A 25,507-nucleotide genomic window follows, 5' to 3' on the forward strand; every position below is an offset into this window, starting at 1 on the left:
AGGCTTTTGCCGACAGCTCATCCAAGGCATGGCAATGTCGCAAGGCAACACACCCTGCTTTGCCTGGAAAAAAATGAAATTATAGAACAATCACAGAAATTATAGAATTTTTTTTTTTTAACGTTGTGTAACTTTATTTACATTTTATATATTTCTTATAATTTTGTATAAAATCTTATACCATTTAACGTTTTGGGTTGTTTTTTAATTTTTTTTGCATTGTGATTTCTGCATCCAGTGGTTAAAAAGAAATGTTTATCCTGCTAACTCCAAGTCTTTCCCGTCAACAGATGCAGCAGACACTGCAAAGAGCTCTGCAAACCCACAAGCGGAACAGGCTCAGGGAGCTGTTGCGTTTGCCCTGCAAAACTGATGAGAAACGCGTATGTTCGGATACCAGATTTTTTTTAAATTTAAAAAAGGCATCCTGTTATTTATAAAACCGCAGAGAGCACAGAAAGCCCGGTGGGAGCCAAGCACGGAGCCGTGGCACGGAGCGCGGCAGGGCCGGGCAGACACGGGCAGCGAGGCGCCCGCACCGCGGTGCCCACACGGGATCCCCCCGGGCCAAAGACCAGAGCGGCCCCAGGACAGCGCGGCCACCCGCCTGCCCCCGCCTGCCCCCGCCTGCCCCCCGCGCCGCCTCTGAGCGCCGGACAAACCGCCGCCCGCCCCTCGGCCGCTCCCCGCCCCGTTGCGAAGGAAGCGGCGTCTCCGGTTGCTACGATGGCCGCGGCGCGGCCGGGTCGTGCCGAGACGCGGCCCAGAGCTCGGCACTGACCTCCGGTGCAGGGCGGCGGGCCCGGGCCGCTGGATGGAGCCCAGCGAGAGGCGCGGCCGGGCGGCGCGGGGGCCAACCCGGCTCGGCGTCCCGCAGGACTGCGCGGGGGGCAGGCGGACCGCTGCTGCGTATCCTTCCGCGTGTCTGTCCGCGGAGGGACGGGGGCGGGCTGCCGGCGGGGGTCTAGCGGAACGGCCCCGCACACCGGGACCGTCCAGCGCCCCGCCGGGGGAACGGGGCCCAGCGGGGCCGAGCGGGGCCGGGGTGTCGGTCCAGCGCCGCCCGGCCCCGCCACCAGGGAGCGATCGCAGGGGCGGCTGGAATTGAAACCGGCACATTGTTTGCCTAAACAGGTGTAGAAAAGTTGGCTTCTCAGGCAACTCTGGAGTTTTCTTACTTGTTTTCCCTCTTAGAGATACTTCTGTTGGGAACTGTATTTTCCATCCTCACTTGGGAATCCTTGTTTTTGTTAATTTAGGTACTAAGTAATACTGACACCAGTTCTAATCTGCACCTGTACAGTGCTGCTTACAGCACTGAAGTGGGGCAGGACTGGTCTTGCACTTGGAGAGCGTTTATCTGGCGATATTAACCAATTTTGGTACAAACAACTAATCCTTTAGACGAGGCTGGGGTGAGGGGACTTACTGTTGAAACATTTTCCCTGTGATAGGTGTTTCCATGTGTTAGAGATTAAAGTAATAAAAGAAAGATCTATCTTCAAATAGACATAATAAAGGTGAGATTTTTCATTTGTTGATACCATCAAAGATGAGTGCAAAGCCTCTGTCAAAATCACTGTATACAGTAAAATGCAATTACATTTTTTCCTGGATAAACATAAAGTTAAGTATGACAGTAATATACATTTGTTGGACTAACTGTTGTGTACTTACAAAACACTGATATGCCTTTTGACTATCTCATGGGTAAAGTTTGCCCTTTCCCAAAAAGGTATGTAAAGTCAATTACACAGGCTTTTAATGAGCTGTTTGGTACAGATGCCATTGTCCTTAACACAATGCCAGGGACAGAGCTTTAACATTTCATTTTGAACGGGATTTAGAAGAAGAACGTCGGGCATTGAAAGAAGATCAAAAAATATGTCGGACTAGGGCACAGAAATATTCAATAGAGACAAACAGAAGGAGGAGGTAAGGAACCAGGGCTCCTTTGGTGGGAGATTGTAAACATTAAAAAAAAAAAAAAAAGGTGAGTCAAAACCTTGGAACAACCCAATATATTTCTCCTGTTTTCAAATTCACGTTGTTAAATAGCCTCACTGCTTTATTCTAGAGAAATCTAAGCTGAAAAGTTTCACCAATCCAGTTTCTTGCTATAGGACAAGTAAAATATAAAAAGAACAATATTCTGAGTTACTCACTACTTTTTGGGAACTCACTGTAACCACCTTGCATAAAGTGCTTTTATTTAATGGCTCTGCTGTTGCTTCCTGAAGGGTCTAGGTGTCCATTGGCACAGCGTGACAGCTGCACAGCCTCCCCTGCACAGGGAGCTCAGTGCTCCAGTTTCCCAATAAACACAACACAAAGGCTTTCTGATACAGGATTATATTTGTAAATAAGTTATCCTGTACTGACATACTAAATGAAGCTTTGCATATTCTGCCTACATGACAATGCAAAGTCATGAAATATTCTGTGACAAAAGGATTAAATAAACTGCATCAAGATGTTTCAGTGAAGTGCTGTAAGTATTTTAGTAGGCACAGGGGACTTTTCCGTGGCAGGGAGGTGGTACTTGCCCTGCACATAGGAGGGGCAGCTGCGTTCCTCCTCGAGACAATTGGGAGCAAGACCCAGCCTCACACCAGCTTCCCCTGCCCAGTGTCCACTCACTAACGTTCACCCCCTGTAGTTCCAGCATCTCATGAGTTCTGTTGTGTAATGTTTACTTACTGAAATATGTTGATAACTTGTAAGGGAGGCAGTAGATATTGTTTATACTGACATTTTAGCTTGACAGTATGTGCTGTCAGTATATGTTTTGAAGTGCAAAGAAAAATGGAAGAGGAAATATAATCATCTGGGAGTGATTAAAGACCATGTGCAACCCACAACCATTGCAGATAATAAACTGGGTCTCAGCTGAAGGATTAAATATCTGATTTAGTTTTCTGGAACAATACCACTGTAACACTACCCCTCTCAGATGAGCACTGTCTATTGTATTACTCGTCTTGAAATATTATACTCCAATGCAAAAGCAAATACCAGACAGCCTCTGTATTTTTTATAGACTGGTATAGTTAAATTAATGCTCATTTATACATAAATACATTTCTGTATGAGTTTCATTGCAGCCTTAAGAAACACAGGATCAATTCAAGTCATTCAGGTGGGTCAGTTAAAATTTTAGGTGTGGTATTCGTAAAGTGAAATAGTTTCCCTTTGTGATAAGTGAGAATGGCATAACTATAAGCATAATAAGCAGCTCATATGGAAGTCTGTGGTGACAAGTCTTACCCTAATAACTGAGAAGGAGTTAGTTGTCTAGTATTAAGAGAGGTAATAAGTGCATATAGCATCAACAAGATGTGAAACAGAATACAAAATGAAGTGTCATTGCATGGAGGAAAGTAAGTTGGAAATGTTCCTTGAAATTAAGTATTTTTTTCCTGACAGTTGTGCAGGTAGGCAGTGTTTTATCTTCTAATGGATCAGCCTTCAGTTCATGTCTCAAATCTGTGTGTGAGCCAAGATCTATTAGCTTTGTAACACATGTGAAGGTGTTAGCTATGATGATGGTTTCTCAAGGGTAGCATGACATCCTTAAGCTCCACATTCTTACCTGGCAGCACCCTACATTCACCCTGACAGGGCTTACAGGCATGTATCAGAAGTTATTCTTTGCACTGTTGTTTTATAATTTCAAAGCTGAAGTTGTTTCTCACTTTTTTTTCCTTTCAACATATGGAGAGTAGAAGTATGACAGTCTGTTTTCTACTTCTAACCTTCACACAGAATGGCTAAGGTTGGAAGGGACCTCTTGAGGTGATCTGGTCAACCCCCCTGCTCAAGCAGGGCCGCCTAGAGCTCAGTGCCCAGGACCGTGTCCAGACAGCTTTTGAGTATCTCCAAGGATGGAGACTTCACAGCGTCTCCAAGCAACCTGTGCCAGTGCTCAACCACTCTCATAAGTGTTTGCTGATATTCAGAGGGACACATCTGTGTTCCAGTTTGTGTACATTACCCCTGGTCCTGTCACTGGGCACCACTGAGAAGAGCCTGGATCCCTCATCTTTGCACCCTCCCTTCAGGTCTTTATGTACTCGATGAGATCGCCTCTGAGCCTTCTCTTCTCCAGGCTGAACAGTCCCAGCTCTCTCAGCCTTTTCTCACAGGACAGATGCTCCAGTCACTTCATCATCTTCGTGGTCCTTTGTCGGACTCTCTCCAGTTTGTCCGTTTCTCTTCTGTACTGGGGAGCCCAGAACTGGACACAGTCCTCCAGGTGTGGGCTCACCAATGTTGAGTAGGGGGAAGAATCTCTTCTCTCAACTTGCTGACAATGCTTTGCCTAGTGCAGCCCAGGGTACCATTTGGGTTTTTTTCCAGCAAGTGCCCATTACCAGCTCATGTTTGACTTGGTGTCCACCAGGACCCACAGGTCCTTTTCTGCAAAGCTACTTTCCAGCCAGGTGGCCTCCAGCATATGTTGGTGTCTGGGGTTGTTCCTCCCCAGGTTCAGGACTTTGCACTTGTCCTTGTTGAAGTTCATGAGGTTCCTACCAGTCCATTTCTCCAGCTTCTTAAGGTCCTTCTGTATGGAAGCAGGACCCTTGGATGTATCAGCCATTCCTCCTGGTTTTGTGTCATCTGCAAACTTACTGAAGATGCACACTGTCCCATCAGTCATGATTATTGATGAAGATGTTAAATAGGACTGGGCCCAGTATTGACCCCTAGGGTACACCGCTAGTTACTGGCCTCCAACCAGACTTCATGTCATGAATCACCACTCTGGGCCTGCCCATCCAGCCACTTTTCAATCCACCTCCCTGTCTGCTCATCCAGCCTGTACATCAGCAGCTTGCCTATGAGGATCTTATGGCAGAGAGTATCAATGGCCTTAGTGAGGTCCACATAGACAGTATCCACTGCTCTCACCTCATCTGCCAGGCCAGTCATTTCTTTGAAGAAGTTTAGCAAGTTGGTCAAACATGACCAAATCTTAACATCAACCTTAAATTTATAAAGCCTCTGCTGAAAAGTAATAGCAGTGAATTTCCTTTAGCAAATAGATCTGGGGAAGATATATCAGAGCTTCTGTACTTTTCTCACTCTTGTGTCATTTAGGTTCATTCTCTTTGCATTGCATTGTGGAGGAAAACTTTTCTGTAGTTTTTTGTTGGTTTTGATTGTTTTTTTGTTTTATTTTGTATGTGTGTGTGTGTTTTGAAGAATCACCACCAGCCTACCTTTAAACAAGGTTATACTAACACTGAGTTCAAGTCTAATGGCCCCTAGTGCCCAGCTAATGAGAACTGCATATGCAGAGAGCTTGCAGATTGAGTTCTTATGTTTTCAACCTTTTCTAAATGTATTTGTAATGAAATTTTCCCTGATGGTGTTGTATTGATCTGTCGTCAATACCTCTGAAATGCAGCAGATTCAGCATTAAAAATACTCAACTTCTGACAAGATGGGCTCGGTTAACTGGTAAAAAACAAAACCAACACTTGCGCAGAAAAGGGCAAGTATAGCTTTGGAAAGCAAAGTCACAGCAACTTAAGTCACAGATCTTTTTCAGAGTGAATAATTAGAGGAACTCATATTCATATCTGATGCCATCATTTTTTGGGGGGGAATCTCCTGTATTGCCCGAGCTCCTTGGTTTTGTGTTAGCAGCAGTGCTTCAACACAGTGAACAGCTAGCCTACTGGTTACTTTTATGGAAGTTGTCCTAGTATAAACAAAGTCCTTTATTGTCTCACTGATACAAGAAGTTGCAAATTCAAGATCAGTTTAAGAATTAATATGCTCTGGGGCAGTACCTGAGAGATAATTTCGTTTAAATAACAGTATTCTGGAAGTAAGAGCTACTGCCTAAGCACATACTTGATGTAAATGAGTAGGATATCATATTTTTGTGATTATGTACTGCAATATTTTTAAATACCAGCTGATGATTTGCTGGGGACTGCAGCCATCCTGCTGTTATTGCTCAATGCACAATGTGTCTCTCATTTTACTGTGACATTACTGGCTGCAGGTCATTGATTCATTCTGGAAATAGAATTGTCTATGTGCTTTTTAAAGTAAACCTTACAGTCAGCTATATTGGTTCAGCGTTTTGAATTACCTTGAAATCTGAATAGCTAATCCATCCGTTGTAACTGGGGAAGGAAACACTTTTTCCCAGTTAATGTCAGTTTCCAATCTATTCACATTGGTGCTGTATTTGTCAGAAATGTTTTATTTTCAACATATGCACAAGGTTTGTGCTCCACCTACTGGCTGATTATCATTGATTATTTAATATAAGCTCTTTAAGGTATTAATCAGTGTGACTGATGGAGGGCAAAAAGTATTCTAGTGCCAGAAATGGGAGAAAAACTATGTAAACAGGGGGCGCAAAGTGTTACGAATTCAGTATCTCTTTCTACATCATAATGAAGCTGTGCAGAGCAGTGGTCCCTGTGACCGGGCAGACCTGTGATCCAGCAGGGCTGTTTCTGCTCAGGCTGCGGCGCTGTGCTGGGTTTGCCAGGCCCCGGGCCAGACGTTTGCCAAACTTGCTCTCACTGAACTTCTGACCCACCCGCAGCCTTGTTTTGCTTCGTTTAGCTATAACGGCAATTTTTCTAATTGACCATATGTCTGTGGCTAATTTATTTCGTCTTTGTTTATCTTTATACGGTATGACCGTAGTTTTATGTTGATAGCGGTAACAAGCAGTTACGACTCTAACACAAGCGGTAGCGTAGGGCAATGCAGGCCTGGTGTGATGGCAGAGGCTGTAGAGCTGGGGGTGCGGGATGCGCTGCAGCAGAGAACAGGCAGGGATGGCAAGAGATGGGACACAGGCTGGGCACTGGAGACCCCGCAGCCGTAAACTCACCAATAGCTGGTTAAAGAAGTACAGACCTAGATCTGGGTGCATTAGGGAAAGTGTGGCCAGCAGGTTGAGGAAGGTTATCCTTCCCCCTGCTCTGCCCTGCTGAGGCTGCATCTGGAGTAGTGTGTCCAGTTCTGCGCTCCCCAGCTTAAAAAGGACAAGGAATTACTGGAGGGAGTCCAGCAGAGAGCTACAAAGATGATTAGGGGACTGGAGCATCTTTCTTATGGAGACTAAGAGAGCTAGGTCTGTTCAGCCTGGAGAAGAGAAGCTGAGAGGGGATCTCATCAATGTTTATAAACATCTCAAGGATGGGTGTCAAGAGGATGGACCAGACTCCTTTCAGTGGTGCCCAATGACAGGACGAGGGGCAACGGGCACAGACTGAAGCACAGGAGGTTCTGTCTGAATATGAGGAGAAACTTCTTGACTTAGAGGGTGCCAGAGCCCTGGAACAGGCTGCCCAGAGAGGTTGTAGAGTCTCCTTCTCTGGAGACATTCAAGACCTGCCTGGACACATTCCTGTGTGATCTGCTCTGTGAACCTGCTTTAGCAGGTGGGTTGGACTGGATGATCTCCAGAGGTCCTTTCCAACCCCAACCGTTCTGTGATTCTGTGATCCGACAAAACTGGTTTTAGAGGTAACAAAGAAAACAAAGGAATAATATGTAATACATGTAAAAGGCACCATGTATGGAATATTTGGAGGTACTGTAAAGCTGCAAAGTGGTGAATCATAGAATCATTGAATCATGAGACCCTCAGGATCATCAAGACCTATCATAACCTAATTCTGACTCTAAACCATGTCCTTTAGAACCTCATCTATACATCTTTTAAACACCTCCAGGGATGGTGACTCCACCACTTCCCCAGGCAGCCTGTTACAATGCCTGACAACCCTCTCCATGAAGAAATGTTTCCTAATATCCTGTCTCAATCTCCCCTGACACAATTTGAGGCCATTTCCTCTCATCCTATCACTTGTTACTTGGGAGAAGAGACCAACCCCCTCCATGCTACAACCTCCTTTCAGGTAGTTGTAGACAGCGATAAGGTCTCCCCTCAGCCTCCTTTTCTCCAGGGTGAACAGCCCCAGTTTCCTCAGCTGCTCCTCATCAGACTTGTGCTCCAGGCCCCTCACCAGCTTCATCACCCTGCTCTGCACTAGTTCCAGCACCTCAATGTCTTTTTTGTAGCAAGGGGCCCAAAACTGAACACAGGATTCAAGGTGCAACAGTGTGTTAGCAAACATAAAAATGACTCCAAGTGGATCCTGAGGTGAAGAAGAAATCACTAACGTGAACATCGTATTGCTACTGGTGAAGGGACTCCAGATGCTGACAGCTCACCGTAACATCTCAGCTTTGGGACACAGAACAGCAATGACAGTGTGAACATCAGGAGAAGGGGTAGAAACTCGGTGTGTGAACAGCGATTCAAACTGTATACTTTTTGCCCATTAATAAGTTTTGAAGTGTAACAAGGGGTGGGTAGTGCAGGCAGCCCTGCTGTGAACCTCTGGGGCGGCTTTTGTCTTCAGCATATGATGATCAGAGAGGAAGAGGGAATAAACTTAATATGCATCCCTATGGTCCTGCTAAATATCTCAAACAAAGAAAACTGATTTATAGGCAGCTTCCGCAAATTGTTTTAAGGGTGTCAGGTGTGTTTGCTGTTTGCCCATGAAGGGATTTTGAGTGTGCCATGCCTTTTCTTGATCTTGCTGTAGTCATTAAGTACACAAGTACCCTCCTACCTTAATTTTAAAATTATTGTGCACTGGTTTGAAAACATTATATGTCAGTGGATGGATAATATACAATAATTAGCAAAATGTCAATTTTGTAACATTCCAAATGCACTGTAGACATTACTTTTTTATTTTCATCCAAGGTAGTAGTAAGCATTTAGTTCACCTGGGAATGTGGCATCCATCACTTCACTGTGAAGATAATTTGAAAAAATTACCAGGAAATAGTTCCACCATCTGTTCATACTGTTTTTAATATAAAAATGCCTTCCACATAATGTCTGTATATGTGAAACTGCTAAATATTTTTAAGTTTCGTATTCCAAATTCACTACAAACATTTTGGCAGCCATTTCAAAAATCGCTACACCGCTGGGTTGTTTATAGTAGACAGAAAAACTGGGTTAAAAAAACACTAGTCAGGAAATTCTTCTGCTGACTCTCCATCTTAAAGTCATTCTCTTTTGCCAATGTTACATCTGTGATATGAACCTGAGCTGATGGCTTAAGGAGAGTGAACAAACAAACATTTGCTTCAACTGTTTTTCTGTAAGATGTGAATGTGCATTTGCAAAATTATTTATTTTACATAACGCGCCTGGGTGTCACAATTTACATTTTATGAGGTCAAGAAGTTAATGATGCAGGCTTCACTGATTAATGCATTTCCTTGCATTTAAAATAAGATTCTTTTTCTCCCTCATGTCTTAATCCAAACCAAATAGTGATCGTGATGAGCTGTGGTGAAAAAGATCTCTTGCATCAGCATTTGGACTTGCCTGTTTCCAGCTATATGGAACGTGGAACAAGAGTCCTTTTTTTTGTGCCAGTTATTAAGAATGTGGAAGAGTACAGCTAAGTCATACACCAAAATAATTTTTAAAATAAATAAATAGGTAAAGGCTCTGTCAGAATTTACTCCTTCCTTTTTGGAGTTATGCTCTGGAATTACTCCAGGTGCAAAGTTCTAGAATTTCCCACATGTCTGAATTTAACAACTACAGTTCAACTAAAGGCCTTCTTGAGCAGCTTCTAGAAATATTAAGGGGATCAAGAAGAATGTGTTTAAAGGACTTACTAGGATAAGTAAGCCTGTTTCCTCCATAGTGATTTTCCTATTTCTTTTGTCAGGATAAAGATGTAAAATACTGCATATTTCTGTATCAGATTTTAAGGTGAGACAAATATAGGAATACTGGAAGTTGACAATTAACTCTAGTCCTACTTTTTTAGTTCTAACTTCTGGATTGTATGAACAATTAAAGTTTCTGTGAAATTTTAAGCAAATTGCAATAAAACCCTTTATGTGGATAGAGGTCTCTGCAGAATTTTTCTGCTTTGGTTACCTGCTTGTCTGCCTTCACCTCATGCCTCAAGTGAAGCCATGTTTGCTTACTGACAAACTGAAGTTTGCAAATGAATCCTGTAGTGTTGGAATCATATTTTAATTTGTTTCTCGTTGCATAAGTCAATCTTCTGTCTTACCCTTCATTTGAAGCTGTAGAGTTTTATAACTTCATCTCTAGAAGCAGCATTACTTTGAATTGTAGAAATTAACTTGAATTGTTGAAAGTGTAGCTGATTGAGTGTCATCTATTCTCTAGTATTTGCAATAAATAGGTTGTTAAAATAAAATGTAATCAACCATCTGTAAACATTAGGGGAATGAAGAATGACTTCAAGGTCTTGGGAAGGATGGTGAAAGATTCAGGGGCTCAAGTGATCTTCTCTTTACTCCTTCCCTCTTCAAGTGACGATGTGGGGTGGAATGGGAAAATTCAATCTCTAAATGGTTGGCTCCAAGACTGGTGCTACAGGCAGGGCTTTGGTTTTTTTGATAATGGCTGGTTTTATAAGACTCCAGTCCGGACAGTGTTATGCAGGAAAGGCTTATCTCGCAGAGGCAAAAGGATGCTGGGGCAGGAATTAGCTGGGCTCATTTGGAGAGCTTTAAACTAGGCTCGAAGGGGGATGGGGTTGTAGTTGGGCTTGCCCCAGTGGGGCAGCATTCTAAAATGCATGAGGACCGGGTGGCCTCCTGTGCCCCTAGGGAGAAATTGGTGTGCTCTGCTCGCTCCCTGAAATGCCTGTACACCAATGCGCGCAGCATGGGGAATAAGCAGGAGGAGTTAGAATCCTATGTTCGGTCGGGAGATTATGATCTGGTGGCAATTACAGAAACGTGGTGGGACAGTTCACATGACTGGAATGTGGTCATGGATGGCTATGCCCTTTTCAGGAAAGACAGGCCAGCCAGGCGTGGTGGTGGAGTTGCTCTCTATGTGAGAGCAACTGCAATGTACTAAATTCTGCCCAGGAGCGGATGAGGAGCGAGTCGACAGTGTATGGGTCAGGATCAAGGGACAGGCTGGCAGGGGTGATACTGTTGTAGGTGTCTATTACAGGCCACCAGATCAGACTGAGGAAGTTGATGAGGCCTTCTATGCGCAGCTGAGAGTGGCCTCACAGTCACAGGCCCTGGTTGTTGTGGGTGATTTTAACTTCCCTGATGTTTGCTGGAAGGACCATTCAGCCAGCCAGCCCCAGTCCAGGAGGTTCCTCCAGTGCATTGATGATAACTTCCTCATGCAGATGGTGGAGGAGCCGACCAGGAGAGGTGCACTGCTGGATCTCATCCTCACTAACAAAGAGGGTCTGGTCGAAGCAGTAAAGGTTGAGGGCTGCCTGGGTTGCAGTGACCACGAGATGGTGGAGTTCAGCAGAATAGCAAGTAGAATTGCAACCCTGGACTTTGGCAGGGCTAATTTCGGCCTTTTCAAGCAATTGCTGGGGGAAATCCCATGGGCAAGACTGCTTGAAGGAAAAGGGGCCCAAGAGAGCTGGATTGCATTCAGAGATTGCTTCTTCCATGCTCAGGATCAGAGCATCCCCACACGTAGGAAGTCGAGGAAGGGAGCCAGAAGGCCTGCGTGGTTGAATAGGGATCTGTTGGGTATGCTCAAGCAGAAGAGGAGAGTTTACAGGTCATGGAAGCAGGGACTGGCCACTTGGGAGGAATATAAGGCTGCTGTTAGAGGATGCAGGAAGGCAGCTAGGGTAGCCAAGGCCTCCTTAGAATTACAGCTGGCAAGAGGGGTCAAGGACAGCAAGAACTTTTTCAAATACATAGCAGATAAAACTAATACCAGAGGCAATGTAGGCCCACTGATGAATGAGGTGGGTGCCCTGGTGGCAGAAGATACAGAGAAGGCAGAATTGCTGAATGCCTTCTTTGTCTCTGTCTACTCCGCTGGAGGCTGTCCTGGGGAACCCTGTACCCCTGAGACCCCGGATGAAGCCAGGTTAATGGAGGAGTTTGCTTTAGTCGATGAGGACTGGGTTAGGGAACAATTAAATAGTCTGGACGTCCGTAAATCCATGGGTCCAGATGGGATGCATCCGCGGGTGCTGAGGGAGCTGGCTGAAGTCATTGCTAGACTGCTCTCCATCATTTTTGCCAAGTCTTGGGAAACGGGAGAGGTGCCCGAGGATTGGAGGAAAGCAAATGTCACTCCAGTCTTTAAAAAGGGCAAGAAGGAGGACCCGGGTAATTATAGACCGGTCAGCCTCACCTCTGTCCCTGGGAAAGTAATGGAACAGCTTATCCTTGGTGTCATCTCAAGACACATCAGGGATAAGAGGGTCATTAGGGGCAGTCAGCATGGCTTTACCAAGGGTAAGTCATGCTTGACCAACCTCATAGCCTTTTATGAGAATGTAACAAGGTGGATGGATGATGGCAGAGCGGTGGATGTGGTCTACCTCGACTTCAGTAAAGCCTTTGACACAGTCCCTCACAGCATCCTCACAGCTAAATTGAGGAGGTGTGGTCTAGACAATAGAGGAGTGAGGTGGGTTGCAAACTGGCTTAAAGAGAGAAGCCAGAGAGTGGTGGTCAATGGTGCGGGGTCCAGTTGGAGGCCAGTATCTAGTGGAGTGCCTCAGGGGTCAGTACTGGGGCCAATATTATTCAATATATTCATTAATGATTTAGATGAGGAAATTGAGTGTACCATCAGCAAGTTTGCTGATGACACTAAGCTGGGAGGAGTGGCTGACATGCCAGAAAGCTGTGCTGCCATCCAGTGGGACCTGGACAGGCTGGAGAGTTGGGCGGGGGATAACCTGATGGAATTTAACAAGGGAAAGTGTAGAGTCCTGCATCTGGGCAGGAACAATCCCAAGTTCCAGTATAGGTTGGGGAATGACCTATTAGAGAGCAGTGTAGGGGAAAGGGACCTGGGGGTCCTGGTGGACAACAGGATGACCATGAGCCAGCACTGTGCCCTTGTGGCCAGGAAGGATAATGGCGTCCTTGGGTGTATTACAAGGGGGGTGGTCAGTAGATCGAGAGAGGTCCTCCTTCCCCTCTACTCCGCCCTGGTGAGACCCCATCTGGAATATTGTGTCCAGTTCTGGGCCCCTCAGTTCAAGAAGGACAGGGAACTGCTGGAGAGGGTCCAGCGTAGGGCAACAAAGATGATTAAGGGAGTGGAGCATCTCCCTTATGAAGAAAGGCTGAGGGAGCTGGGGCTCTTTAGTTTGGAGAAGAGGAGACTGAGGGGTGACCTTATTAATGTTTATAAATATATAAAGGGTGAGTGCCACGAGGATGGAGTCAGGCTCTTCTCAGTGGCAAACAATGATAGGACAAGGGGCAATGGGATCAAGCTGGAACACAAGAGGTTCCACTTAAATTTGAGAAAGAACTTCTTCTCAGTGAGGGTGACAGAGCACTGGAACAGGCTGCCCAGGGAGGTTGTGGAGTCTCCTTCCCTGGAGACATTCAAAGCCCGCCTGGACACATTCCTGTGCGACCTCACCTAGGCGTTCCTGCTCCAGCAGGGGGATTGGACTAGATGATCTTTTGAGGTCCCTTCCAATCCCAAACATACTGTGATACTGTGATACTGTGATACTGTGATTACAGTATGCAGTCTCAGCAGTTCTTATGATCCAAGACAACTGTGAGGAATATTGTTGCTGGGAAACATGGAGCCAGCTGAGGGGAATGTACTTCCAAAGCAGAAGTAGTAATTGATAATGTTGTTCACTGGAATATTGATTTCTGACCTTGGAGAACATCAATGCAGAGTGCTATATATATTAGCAAAAGCAGTGGATCCTTTGTGTATTTTGCCTCTTTTCGTATGCTCCACCAGTGTCTTTATTGAGGTTAACATGGGCAGTAGTGGAGAAGCAGTGTTGAAGAAAGGGAGATCAGGTGGAACACAACGTCCAGTTGCCCCTGATGTTGTGGGGAGGAGTTTTAAGGTCCGCTCAATGATGGCAGAAATGCAAGTACGTAGTCTTTGTGATGTAAGTGCTGAATAGCTGCTTGCAGCCTGTGAGTACATTTCCACTTCAAAATCATATATATGTTGTCTTCACTTTCTATTAATCAAATGCGATGATTTGTCCGTAAAACTGAGAAATCTCAGTCATTAGTTTCAAGATGTTTTTACAACGATGTATATATGAATTTTCAAAATAGTGAAATTTTGTATGTCTCTTTCTCTGCTATGCTTTGGCTTCCAAGCGGACTACAGTGGATATTCCTGTAAAAGTGTGTACTTGGGAATTAGTTGGCGGGTTTCCTATTTTTTACTATTGTGCAATTACAGCCTTTAAACTTTCTAAAATTAAAAAGTACCTCTTTCAAATTAGTTTTCTGTTTGTTTTCAGAGGTGATCAGTCAGCACTTTGAAGGGATACTAGGGAAGGTCAAGTTGAATAGTTTAGTTTGAATTTTTCCCCCTGAGAAGAAAAGGAATGAATAAATAAAATAGCTTGATTTAAGGAGTAGCTGTGTTAAGTAGCAGCTTTGATCCATTAAGCAAGAAGGTCTGTGAAGCAACTGTGATTAGAGTTATGGGAAGGCATCTTATTGTGATGAGAGATGCAAAGAACTTCTGCCTAACATCGCTACCTTCCCACTAATGCTGGCTGGGAGCGGGATCCTACCTAGTGTGCCAGTGACCTGTTAAATCACATTTCTAACACGCACAGTACTTTAGAGACAGAAAGCTTCCAGTTGTACTCATCCTTACCTGGCAGGCATAGAAGTTACACTTGATAAGTTATGTATTGAGTATTATTTTTTCTACATAGGCACTGTGCTAATAACTTTTTTGGGAGAGGGTATATTTCACTCAAGGGGCTAATTTAAGTTTGTCAGCAAGAGCTGATGATTTTGTCAGCAGGAATAAAAATTCCACGTAGCTTCATCAAGCTTCTGCCTACCAGAGGAAAGCTTTGTGATGATGCTTGGTTTTGGTTAAAGCCTGAGTTGCTTTCCAGCCAGTAGAAGGACACATTTAACATATTTGATATTAACAACTGATTCTGTCAAACACAGTTTCGCATTACTGTTTTATCCCATTTTGTGCTGCTAATCTGATTGTCATTCTGTAAGCTTCTCAAGAGCTACAAATTGATACTAACTCTCGCATATTTATAGGTAAAAGCTGTAGTTCCTTTGTGTTATTTCTGAATAGCTGTAGCTCCTTTGTGTTATTTTTGAATCACAACTTTTAAACTGTTACTATTTCCCTGACAGCTCGTAAAATACACACGCACACACACAGACACAGACACACACACACACACAGAGCATTTGCAGTTCACCTTATTGATCTCCCCACTGTGATACATTTATGTGGTGATGTAAAGACTGCAGCAAAAGTCACATCCGTGACAAGAACTGGCTGAGTCTGTATGTTAATTCACATATAAGAATCAAATCTCTGGTTGAGGCTAAAAAATAAAAATATTATGGTGTGTCTCTTCTTGATCACCTGCTGTCCCATTTATGTTCAGACATACCATAAAAATCCAGCTGTGCTGAAGTTTATAGTATTTAATTTGTGGTCAAGCAAGCTTTTTTACTAAAATTGCAAATTGGTAAGTAAGTAAGTTACTAATATTTCAGTAAATGTAATTAGAAAACATAGGGATCATCTACTTTTGCTTCTTAAATACAGAGCCTTTGAAGAAAAACGGAAACGAGAAGAAGAAAAAGAACAAAGATTTCGAGAACGAGTTCTGCAGAAGAGGAAAATTAAACTCCAGGAGGCAACTGATAGGTTCCAGCGGGCTCATCTGCCTTTTTCTCAGCACAAGCAGATAGGTTTGTAAATTAAAATGCAGCCATTATTCACAATGCAAGTGTTTTTCTATTAATAGAATATAGTTGAGACAAACAGAACAATTCACTCAGATTAATTGAATTCATTATTATAAGTGAAACATAACTGACCAGAAGCTCAGATCTGATACACACGACAAAAGTAGGTAGAGGAAATTTAAAAAATCTTTTTTTTTTTCCTAAAAATTCTATTGTGAGATATTTCATTGTATTCCAGTCAGAGTGGGTACATCACCTCCTTGGGATATTACGGCTTCCTGGGTTTTCTCCATGTTTTTCACTGCAGTGCACTTATCACTTACAACACTGCTTTCACAGCTGGGTGCAAGGTGCTACACGGACACTGGAAGTTACTAGGATAGTATAATGATCCGCTATTTCAACCCCAGAATATGAAATATTCGCAGATGTGCATTTGTTTATCATTAAATAAAAGCAGTGGTAGCAGGTATTAATGTAGTACATAACTTCTGCTGAATTAGTCAGCTTTTTAAGCTGTTCTCTCGCTGCTGGGCAGTAATGATCGCTTCGACTCAGTTCCTGCTCTCTTGGAATCAGCACGGATTGGCAGGAGTTTTTAACAGCATCAGCCAAGTCTGATTTCCAGTCAACTTTCCAGTGTTGAAACTCTTAAGATATGGTATAATACTTAGGTATTCTTTAACAGATTTACTCTCCCAACTGCAGTTGCGCCAACTGTGAGGTAATGTCTCTGACTTCAAGATCAAATGTCATATTAAAATAACAAAATGGAACAGTACTGGGTTAGGGCTTCTTCACAGCTCTACTGACAGCCCAGGCTGTGTAGCGATCTAGTGCATCACAATTTTTTTCCTTGGTTATCCTTTATAGCAATTCTGTCTCCGCCACTTTCTACCCTACTTTTCCTTACTTGAAAGAGACAACACCTTGTGCCTGTCTGGACTCTTTCTTTCTCCAGTGATTCAATTAGCAAGTTGCAATTTGGCCTCTATAAAATATCTGCAGGCTGTAACTTTGGCTTAGTGAATGAGTGGAATAATCATGATATAAAAACAAAGTTAATGCCGGATTGCTTAACCACCTGCTTTTTCAACAGTGCAGTCTAAACACAAATAGCAAAACTGTTGAATACGTGTGTTACTGTAAACACTTAAATAGACTGGGGGTTGGTTTCAGAGGAACTAGAGGCGCTCCGGCATGTCTAATGATGCTAAACCGCTCAGTTTATTGTAACAGTCTGGTTTTAGGCTTCCAAACTTCAGAAACTTAACAAAACCATTTATGATAAAATATTCAAATTTTTAAAAAAATAATAATCCATTGTGTTTTTTACTCTAAACCCTCTAGTCCAGACAAAGGCAGCTTTTCAGTTAGAAGAAGCTCTTGTAAGAATTAAAGGATCAGTTTTAACACCAGGACTGTACTTGCCCAGCAGAAACAAAACCAACTTCAGGTAAGCATTTCTGTTTACTCTCATGATCAAAGAAAGTAAATTGTTTGATGTACTCAATAAACAGCAGACAATCCCTCTAAGAAATTATAGGCCTTTTCTCTAGTGGCAAGGAAAGCATTTTTTTTAACTGTTCCAATGAACCATTATGAATCTTTTTTGAGTTGTTTGTGTCCATTTGATAAAACTGAAGGGGAGATGACACAAACCTTTTCACTTCAGCAGAACTCTGGGAATAGTCGGGGCTAACCCGGCCCCCATTCAGTTGTTGCCTGACTCACACCACCATAGTTACCAAACCATCCGCTGTTCCATGAAGTATTAAGTTTTCTGTCTGGGTGATTTCTTATTCTCATCCAGATTCTTTCCTTTTGACATTCAAGGGTAATTTCATTCATATATTCATCACATGATCTTATCTTTTTCCAATTGTCATTCCTTTAAATTTCTTATCCTCTATATGTATCTTGAGCATCCTGATAACAATTTAGCCTGCAGTTTGGTTTTATATCATGCACAATTTGAATTGCATAGTTTTCACTCTGGCCAAGCACTTTCTTAAGATACTTTGATTGATCACAGAATGTTTCTTCATGTGTAGTTGATCTGCTGTATTTGATACTCCTTCCTGATTATCCCCTTCCTAATCTCTCATTTCTTTAACATTTCAGTTCAGGCTTTTATTTGTGTTGTTACTGCTTTTATTGCTATTATTATAATTATTTTCTACATGCTGTAAATTGTGAAGATGTTCAGAATAGAGAGAAAGTCTGTCTAAAAAGGGTCTCCCTATTCTTGAGCTTCAGTGTGTTCTTCATTGTGATGTTAATATGTAGTTTGATTACATTTCTACTGCTGATTAAAACATTTGCAGCCGATAAACTGGACAATTGAGAAAATATTTCATACCTTTTAGAGCTAAACACTTATGCTATCTGCCAGTCAACATGCATATAGTGCTGCAGCTACTACACTGGAATGACGTAATAAAGGAGGATTGCAGCCACAAAAACAAACAAACAAAAATATACCTGCTAAATAGAAACTGAAATTATGGCAAAAAATTGTAGATGTTTCTGAATCCTGTCTAAAGGTTCCTGATCGTTTGTCTCATTTCACTCATAGTCTTGATTAAGGACAGCAGCTCATGCCTCTTCCCACTGCCTTTATCATTTGTTTCTTTATTTTTCATCTCTCTTCAAACTGCTCCTTGTGCCTCAAAGGCTCACAGCTTTCTCTCAGGACACTTTCCTCAATTTCTTACAATATAACAGTGATATCACTCCATATTGTATTTGTGTAATTTAAAAAATCCACTATCCTGTAATAATTATAGCATGTTCTTTTCCTGATTTTCATTTTTATAACCTGATTTCCTACGGAAATTAAATTTGTACTTTCATATTCTTTTACAGTTTGTGTTTCCCTAGTAACGAAATTTGAGAGAGAGCTAAGGATCCCAAAGATGATTATATTTCTACATGTTTGAAATATGCAATTGAGCAAGGATAAAATAATTCAAACAAGTGACCCCAGCATGAAAAAGGCCTAAAAGTTGAGTCCACATTGACCTGTTGGTCACAAGCCAGTTAGTGTGGATAAGGCAGCACACAAATATCTTGGAACCTGCCACAGATGTGCCATCTCATCCCCAGCTGGGAACCAGGAGGCTTGGGTAGGAGCCATATGGGCTGGATGAAGAAGGACGTATGGAATATTTGGGGTAGGGGAGTAAGGGAAAAAGAATTAAGTTACTGCAGTACAGGCTTGTGTATAGGGACAAGGTATACAAATTAATATGAAATAAGGCTTTGCTTATTCTAATGCTAACGATTTGTCTTCCTTCCTTGTGACAGAAAATACTCTGTGCATTTTTGCCTGCGTCTCGCACAATCCCTTCCTTAACACTGAGATTCAAAATGGACGCATGCTCTGCAGCACGGGTTCTTCTGGCCTGCTGCAGGACGTGTTAGTGCAGGGTCCTTCCTTCCTGTTAGTTCTGGGGTCTGCCTGGGTCATAAAAGCGGCAATTCTGTGTTTTCAGACTTGGTTCCAAAAATTGGGCAAAATTCTCTTAGAGGGCAAATAAATTTCTTGTAAATCAGTATGGCAAAGTAATCTTTGATACAGAAAAGCATTTCAAGAAGGTTCACAAAGGTGAAGGTTCTTCAAAATTCACAATTTCTGAGCTGTAAAGCTTTAAAAATGTCTTATAATCCCTTTCACTGTAAGTTTTGGGATGGCTAATAACTGACTCAGATGAGGTGGTAGTAGATGCCTTTCTGTATTTATTTTTCTTCTTACGTTTCTATACTCGAACCAAAAATCTTGTATCATCTTTAGAATTCACCTTCTCTCAGAAACAGAATTTATGGAATTCCTTGATAGTTGCCTTTTAAGGGAAGAAACTAATACTGTATTTAGTATTCAAAAAAAGTATGGCTGCAGACCCAACTGAATATAGGTGGATTTTATAAGGTTCTGGAATTCTTAATGTCAGTGCTTAAAAAGTAGTAAAAAAATAAATGAAGCAATGGAGACATATTACCTTCTCTTGGAGAAAGGCAAAAAATCCTGGAACACCCAATGAGTGAGAGATTGTATTCTGAGTTTGCAGCAGAGCTACTCTGATTCTAGTAAGGTAGAGTTATTAAATACTGAAGGAAAGATTTTGGTCAACTCGTTAGTCAACAGGGACTGGGCTGTATGCACACTGGGTGTGTAAATGGCGTGCTGCTCTTTGTACAAGATATATTTCCCTATTTTTGCTTAAAAACAGTTGTATTTGATTAGGTTCACTCTTGGAATAGACACTTAATTATGACAAATCAAAAATGTTCTCTGAAAAAAAGTTGAAATGTAGAAACTTTTATAAATATAAATGGTCTAAACATCCAAATAGATACCAAGAAACTTCTACACACACACAAAAAAAAAAAAGAACCACAAACCACCACAGATTTTTTGGGGGCCAGGTGTATATCAGTCTGGTCCACGGTAATGAAGTCTTTTAAAGCAGATAGGTGCAGAAAGTTTATGGATAGGGAGGACATCTCCCATTCGAAAGAATACAGAATGCAGTTTTCTTAGTTCTATAAATAAATATGAGAAGTTGTTCTCCCTTTTTGCTACCAACCATCTTATCAGAAATAGTAAATTCCTTTTCAGACTCTGCCAAATATCTATCTCGGCTTAGGCCAGTGCAATTAAGCCAACCTTTTTGTAATATTGTATTAAATCTTCTGGAAACAAAACAAAACACACCACCAAGCCACTTTGATGAGATGAAAGTTTTCATTTTCTGTTGTCCTAAAATTGTGTTATAATAAATAGAGAAACGATCGCATTAGACTATCAACCGGTTAGACACATATATACTTAAAAGGTATTGATTTTAACAAGAAATATAATTTTAAACACAGAAAGAGGATGAAACAGATGAAGGCTCTCAAGAAGAAACTGTGGAAACTTAAACTGGAGAAATGGAGAGAAATGAAGAAAAGAGATTATTGAGTTTCTCTACATTTATTAGACATAGAGTAGCCATCTCCAGTGAGGAACAATACATTTTTCCTGATAATGTGTCTCTATTGGACAAACAGTGGTGGAGGATGAGGTCTGTGTATGTCTGTGTGACTGCACTGCTCAAGTTTGCTGAAAAGGGGTGCCAGCAGGGAAGGAAGATAGATTTGTGTGGCATGAAATAGTCATCTCTTCTTATAAGTTTCTACACTGCATGTTGCCCATATATGAAAGGCAGCATCACTTTCCTCATCTGCACTGAAAATAAGGACAGGTAAAATGTAGGTGGGAGGTTACAACAACAACAAAAGAGGGAAATATGTGGAATTATGATTTTCATATTTAGTTGCATATAGACTAAAAGTTCACTTTTGCCACAAATTTAGCTAAACAACTTCACCCAGTTGAACAATATTTAAGGGATCATGCTGATGGTGTTAAGGAACTATCTATGAGTCATGCATCCTGGGAACGTTAGAAAGCATCTGCATATTGAATGGACAATAAGGTTTGGTTTATTACTCAAAATCCAGTGATTGCTGAGATTAAAGTATCATTTCAAACATTGGACCTAATCAACCTGGTAAAATAAAAACTGCATTTCCCCTTTTTCGTAAAGGTATACCCATTCTGCGAATAACTGCACTGGAAGTTTAGACTGATAATCTGTTCCCAAGATTTATTCTCCTTCTAGCACCGTTTGTGATCATTGTGGAGTATAACAAATACTTGATCCTAAACCAGCGAGACATCAGCTTGGCTTTCTAATCAATTGTGTTACAGCTCAGCTGAACAGATCTGAGAACTCAAAGCCTGGGTCTAGTGAGAGATTTCTGTAAGTGCCAGACTAAGGGATTTTAGGGCCCTTGAACCAGGTTGTAGCCAAAAGACCGGGTCAGTGTCCTTCGCTAAGTTGTTCCACCAGGCAGTCAAGCATTGCTGCCAACCTGGTCGTAGTTACAGTTCCAGAAGAACTCATCTGCCTGTGAGCTGGTGGGTTTTGGTGTGTGGTTATTTTTGCCTTTTTTAAGGTCTTTCGTATTGGTAAAGCTGCTTGTTTCTTGGTGTTGTCATCCTTGATAGCTACCTAATTCTTGCTTCTTGTTTTCTGAAGCTTAGTTCCTATTCCTAGTGATCTTACCCAGCCTTGTTCCAGTTCCATCTGCTTTCTATTCTTGAACATATCTTGTTCCACACTTCCTACCTTCCTATTCTCTGACTGCACATTTTCCTTGTCATTTGGCTTCACATGGTTCTTTACTTCTTTGGTTCCTGGGTATCAACCAGCTCCATGGTTCTTGCTAGTTCTCATCCTGTAGAAACTTGTAGTTTCCTCTGTTTTAATTTGGGCTCACCCTGACCACAGTACCCAGCTACACTAGCTACTCCAAAGACTTTTTTTCCTCAGGTAGCAAATACAAATTCTTCAATGTACCACATTACGGACATTGCGCACCATCAGTGAAGTTGAGCTCTCTAGATACTAAAAAGCCTTCTCGCTATTTGAAGTAAAGGAATATCTGGCAGCATCGGTATATCGTTATCCTCTATATAAGCCAAGCTTATGGAAAAATAAAAGCCATTTTGCCTTTTTTTTTTTTTTTTTAAAAAGAAAACAACAACTGGATCCATTTTTGCAAATGAGCATACTGTTGGCTGACATTTTCCAGAATAATTCAGCCTGAGGCAGTCACCCAACAACCCAATCAGGAAAGTCTGACTATTTATAAATAACAGAGTTTAAAATGGAAAGTGTTGGACGGATTTAGATATTAGTAACAGCACCACCTGTAGTTACATGTAGTATAGTTGTCCTTCACTTGCCAGGCATTTATTGATGATGTATACTTTTGAAAGGAACTTGTTTAAAAGTGTACGGTTAGCGCACAGAAATAAGCCAAAGTAATAAGTTATTTGCTTGTATCAAGAACCACAGATGACACTTCATCCTCATCAGCGTCTAGAAACGGTTCTTGCCATCAGAAGCAGATTTCAGCAATGGTTGGCTGGGATAAAGCAATACAAGAGAGCGGTAGAACAAACATGGATAGTAACCAACTTCTCTTCCAGAAAAATCTGAAAGAAATGCAACTACTCCTTGAAAAACAGCATCTCAGCAACTTGGAGGTATGATATTTTCATATGATTCATTAAATGATGCTTCTTAAATGTAATAGAAAGTTTCTTGAGTGTGATAAGAATGACAGGTCTGTTAAGCACACTTTACCTGAGGGCACACTGTGCTATGCCTTACTAAGAGATTATTTGTAGTAAAATTATATGTATTTTTAATTAAGAAAACAGACATCTTTCAAAATGGTGGAAGAATATTTTCATGAATTCTCCAAAGATATCTGTCATGTTGTCTTTCTGTGAACGTAAGGTCTGTGTGTCAGACTGCTTGGCTCTGCAGTAGTCAGACATTAGAGTGTCGCAGGAGCCTTGTGCCACCTCCACACGTAAATTGGTGCCTCACAATTCACACTGAATTTCTTCTTTGTTGGTTGCTACAGCTCAGCACAAATTGCTATAGCAGTATAATTATGATAGATCCAATGTCGAGGGGTTTTTTGTAGTTTCTTGGTTTGTTTTTGGTTTGGTTTGGTTTGGTTTGGTTTGGTTTGGTTTGGTTTGGTTTGGTTTGGTTTCCCAGTGTGTAGTGATTTCTTGGGGATAGACTTCAAGTCTCTTGAGATCCTTTTTTGTCATCTTTGGAATAGATGCAGGTGTCCTAGTAACAAGCTCATGAACTTTCTGCCTAAACAGAGTTTTGGACCCAAAATCAGCTTGAAAAGTCACGTTAGAAACACCGTGAAAATTAAGAAGAACTGAGCTCCAAAGTGCTTTCTTGTAAAAATGCAGACTTTTTGAGAAAAATCTATAAAAATATTCTTCTTAGTATATTGTAAGACAACTACATTGTAGAGTATTTTATCAAACACAATTATTACATACTTACTCATGTGAATCATGCATGATTTTTTACTTATAGTTTTTTTCTGAATGTTATCATTCAGCTTTGGACACTGCATATAATACAGGAATTTGTGTTTCAAAATTAAGATAATTTTTTAAATGCTTTGTCTTGTAAAAAACTTTTGTTTTTTTCCAGAATGTATTCTTCTGCTACCACTAGGTGTTGCTCAGCTTCTTCCCTCTGATAAATCATTTCAAATTATAAATGTTTATACTTCAAACATTTGGACTTTCTTTCTTGAAATTACATGCTTTGGACTATGATTAGAAAAATAGTCAAAGTTACTGTTGTTGTTCTAAGGCTTAAGTTTTGCAAGTTTAATGCTTGGACTGTGCTGGTGCGCATGTGCATTGTGACTTCCTGTGATGTTAAATAGTATTTGTAATACTCGTTCTAATAAAATTTATAATTTATGGTTGTTTATAATACTCTTACTGACATGAACAGGCTGCAGTAGTCTTCTTACTGTCTGTTGTCCAGTCATTTCAGCAGCACTTGCTTTTCTGAAACTGTTGAAGTGTTTCACTGTGCACAAAGTTTGCAGTCTACCCATCCACTGAGATCCCTTGACCTCTCTTTGTTTCTGTTTTTACAGGCCCAAAAGGATTATAAAGATTCCTAAAATTCTTTTCTTTCCTACAGGGCTATAAAGTTCTATGTAGACCCTCACCAACAGATTTGGTGTATTCCCTGCTTTCAGTCCCTAAAAGTTTGTGTATAATAGTTTCAGCAGTAAGCCAAGGCTTTTAGTGACCCTTCTACTGTTTTCCAAATTTATTGTTCTTAAAATATTGAGGGCAGTGGACTTGATTCTCTGCAACAGCTACGTCTGAGCCAGTAAATCATGTTACTATTTTTTTATGTGTCCATAAGTATGTTCCATTTTGAATAAATTAATATTTGCAACTAAAGGTTTTGTTGCCCAGTTCATTCCTGTTTCTGTTGCAGGAATAACTAAAATCTTCAAGGTGGAGCTGGTAGCACAGTCTTGAGCTAAAGCTGCATGCAGATTTCCATGATAAAACATTACTTCCAAGTGCTTATCATTTCTTCCTAATATTAACTGTTTATGTTGAGATTTCCATTTCCAGCACGTGCCTTGAACTGAATAATTTAGAAATTTTCCATTAAAATGGCTCAGCTATGTCAAGGAATAGTGTTATTCATATATTTTTTGTCTTTTTCTTTTCATTACCTCTTTAATTTGGTGGCCATGCAAAATTGTTTTGATCAGTACAATATTTTTATACTCTTCCAGAAAAATACATTATGTTTTAATTAAATTGTTTGATTGATGTAACATTTTATCTCCACTCTTTCACTTTTTAAACAAAATACTTGGAAGCAAAAGTCAGTTCACAGACAAAAGAGGTATAAATTACCACATGGAGATTGTATTTTCCTCTTACCTCTTTTATATAACCATAACTGGGTTATTCAAGTGGTATCTGTGAAATCCAAATTTAAATGTCTTTCTGATTGAATTCAAGTGGGAATTTTACCTTGTCTCTCCTTTTTTACTAAGCGTATTGTGCAGCCATTGAAGTACTCAATATCAATCTTTCTATGGATACTGTTCCCCTTGGCAAAATACACTTCAATATTTATTGAAACAGGGAGTGGGACACAGGTATCACTTCTCAGAAACTACAACTCCAGCTATGAGGTCGGAGTTGTTGGCATATTATCTCAAATACAATAAAATTTTGTATCCTATTATACTCTGAGTGTGTTTATATAGAATTATAGAATAGTTTGGGTTGGAAGGGACCTTCAAAGGTCCTCTAATCCAATCCCCTGCAATGAGCAGGGAC

General features: G+C 41.3%; 1 protein-coding gene across 3 annotated transcripts in view; it reads left to right on the top strand.

Annotated features, from left to right (window-relative positions):
* The first annotated feature begins 740 nt into the window (after positions 1-740).
* CEP126 (centrosomal protein 126) overlaps positions 741-25,507 on the top strand; it is a 43,368-nt gene continuing 18,601 nt past the window's right edge. For all 3 annotated transcript variants that reach the window (XM_071803619.1, XM_071803628.1, XM_071803622.1), the window contains exons 1-5: positions 741-909; positions 1,810-1,935; positions 15,599-15,744; positions 17,092-17,197; positions 22,645-22,843. In XM_071803619.1, coding sequence (XP_071659720.1) covers positions 815-909; positions 1,810-1,935; positions 15,599-15,744; positions 17,092-17,197; positions 22,645-22,843 — 672 coding nt within the window. In that variant the 5' untranslated portion in view covers positions 741-814. The remainder of the gene's footprint in view (positions 910-1,809; positions 1,936-15,598; positions 15,745-17,091; positions 17,198-22,644; positions 22,844-25,507) is intronic.

This window comes from Patagioenas fasciata, chromosome 1 (assembly GCF_037038585.1).
Source record: "Patagioenas fasciata isolate bPatFas1 chromosome 1, bPatFas1.hap1, whole genome shotgun sequence".
NCBI lineage: Eukaryota > Metazoa > Chordata > Aves > Columbiformes > Columbidae > Patagioenas > Patagioenas fasciata.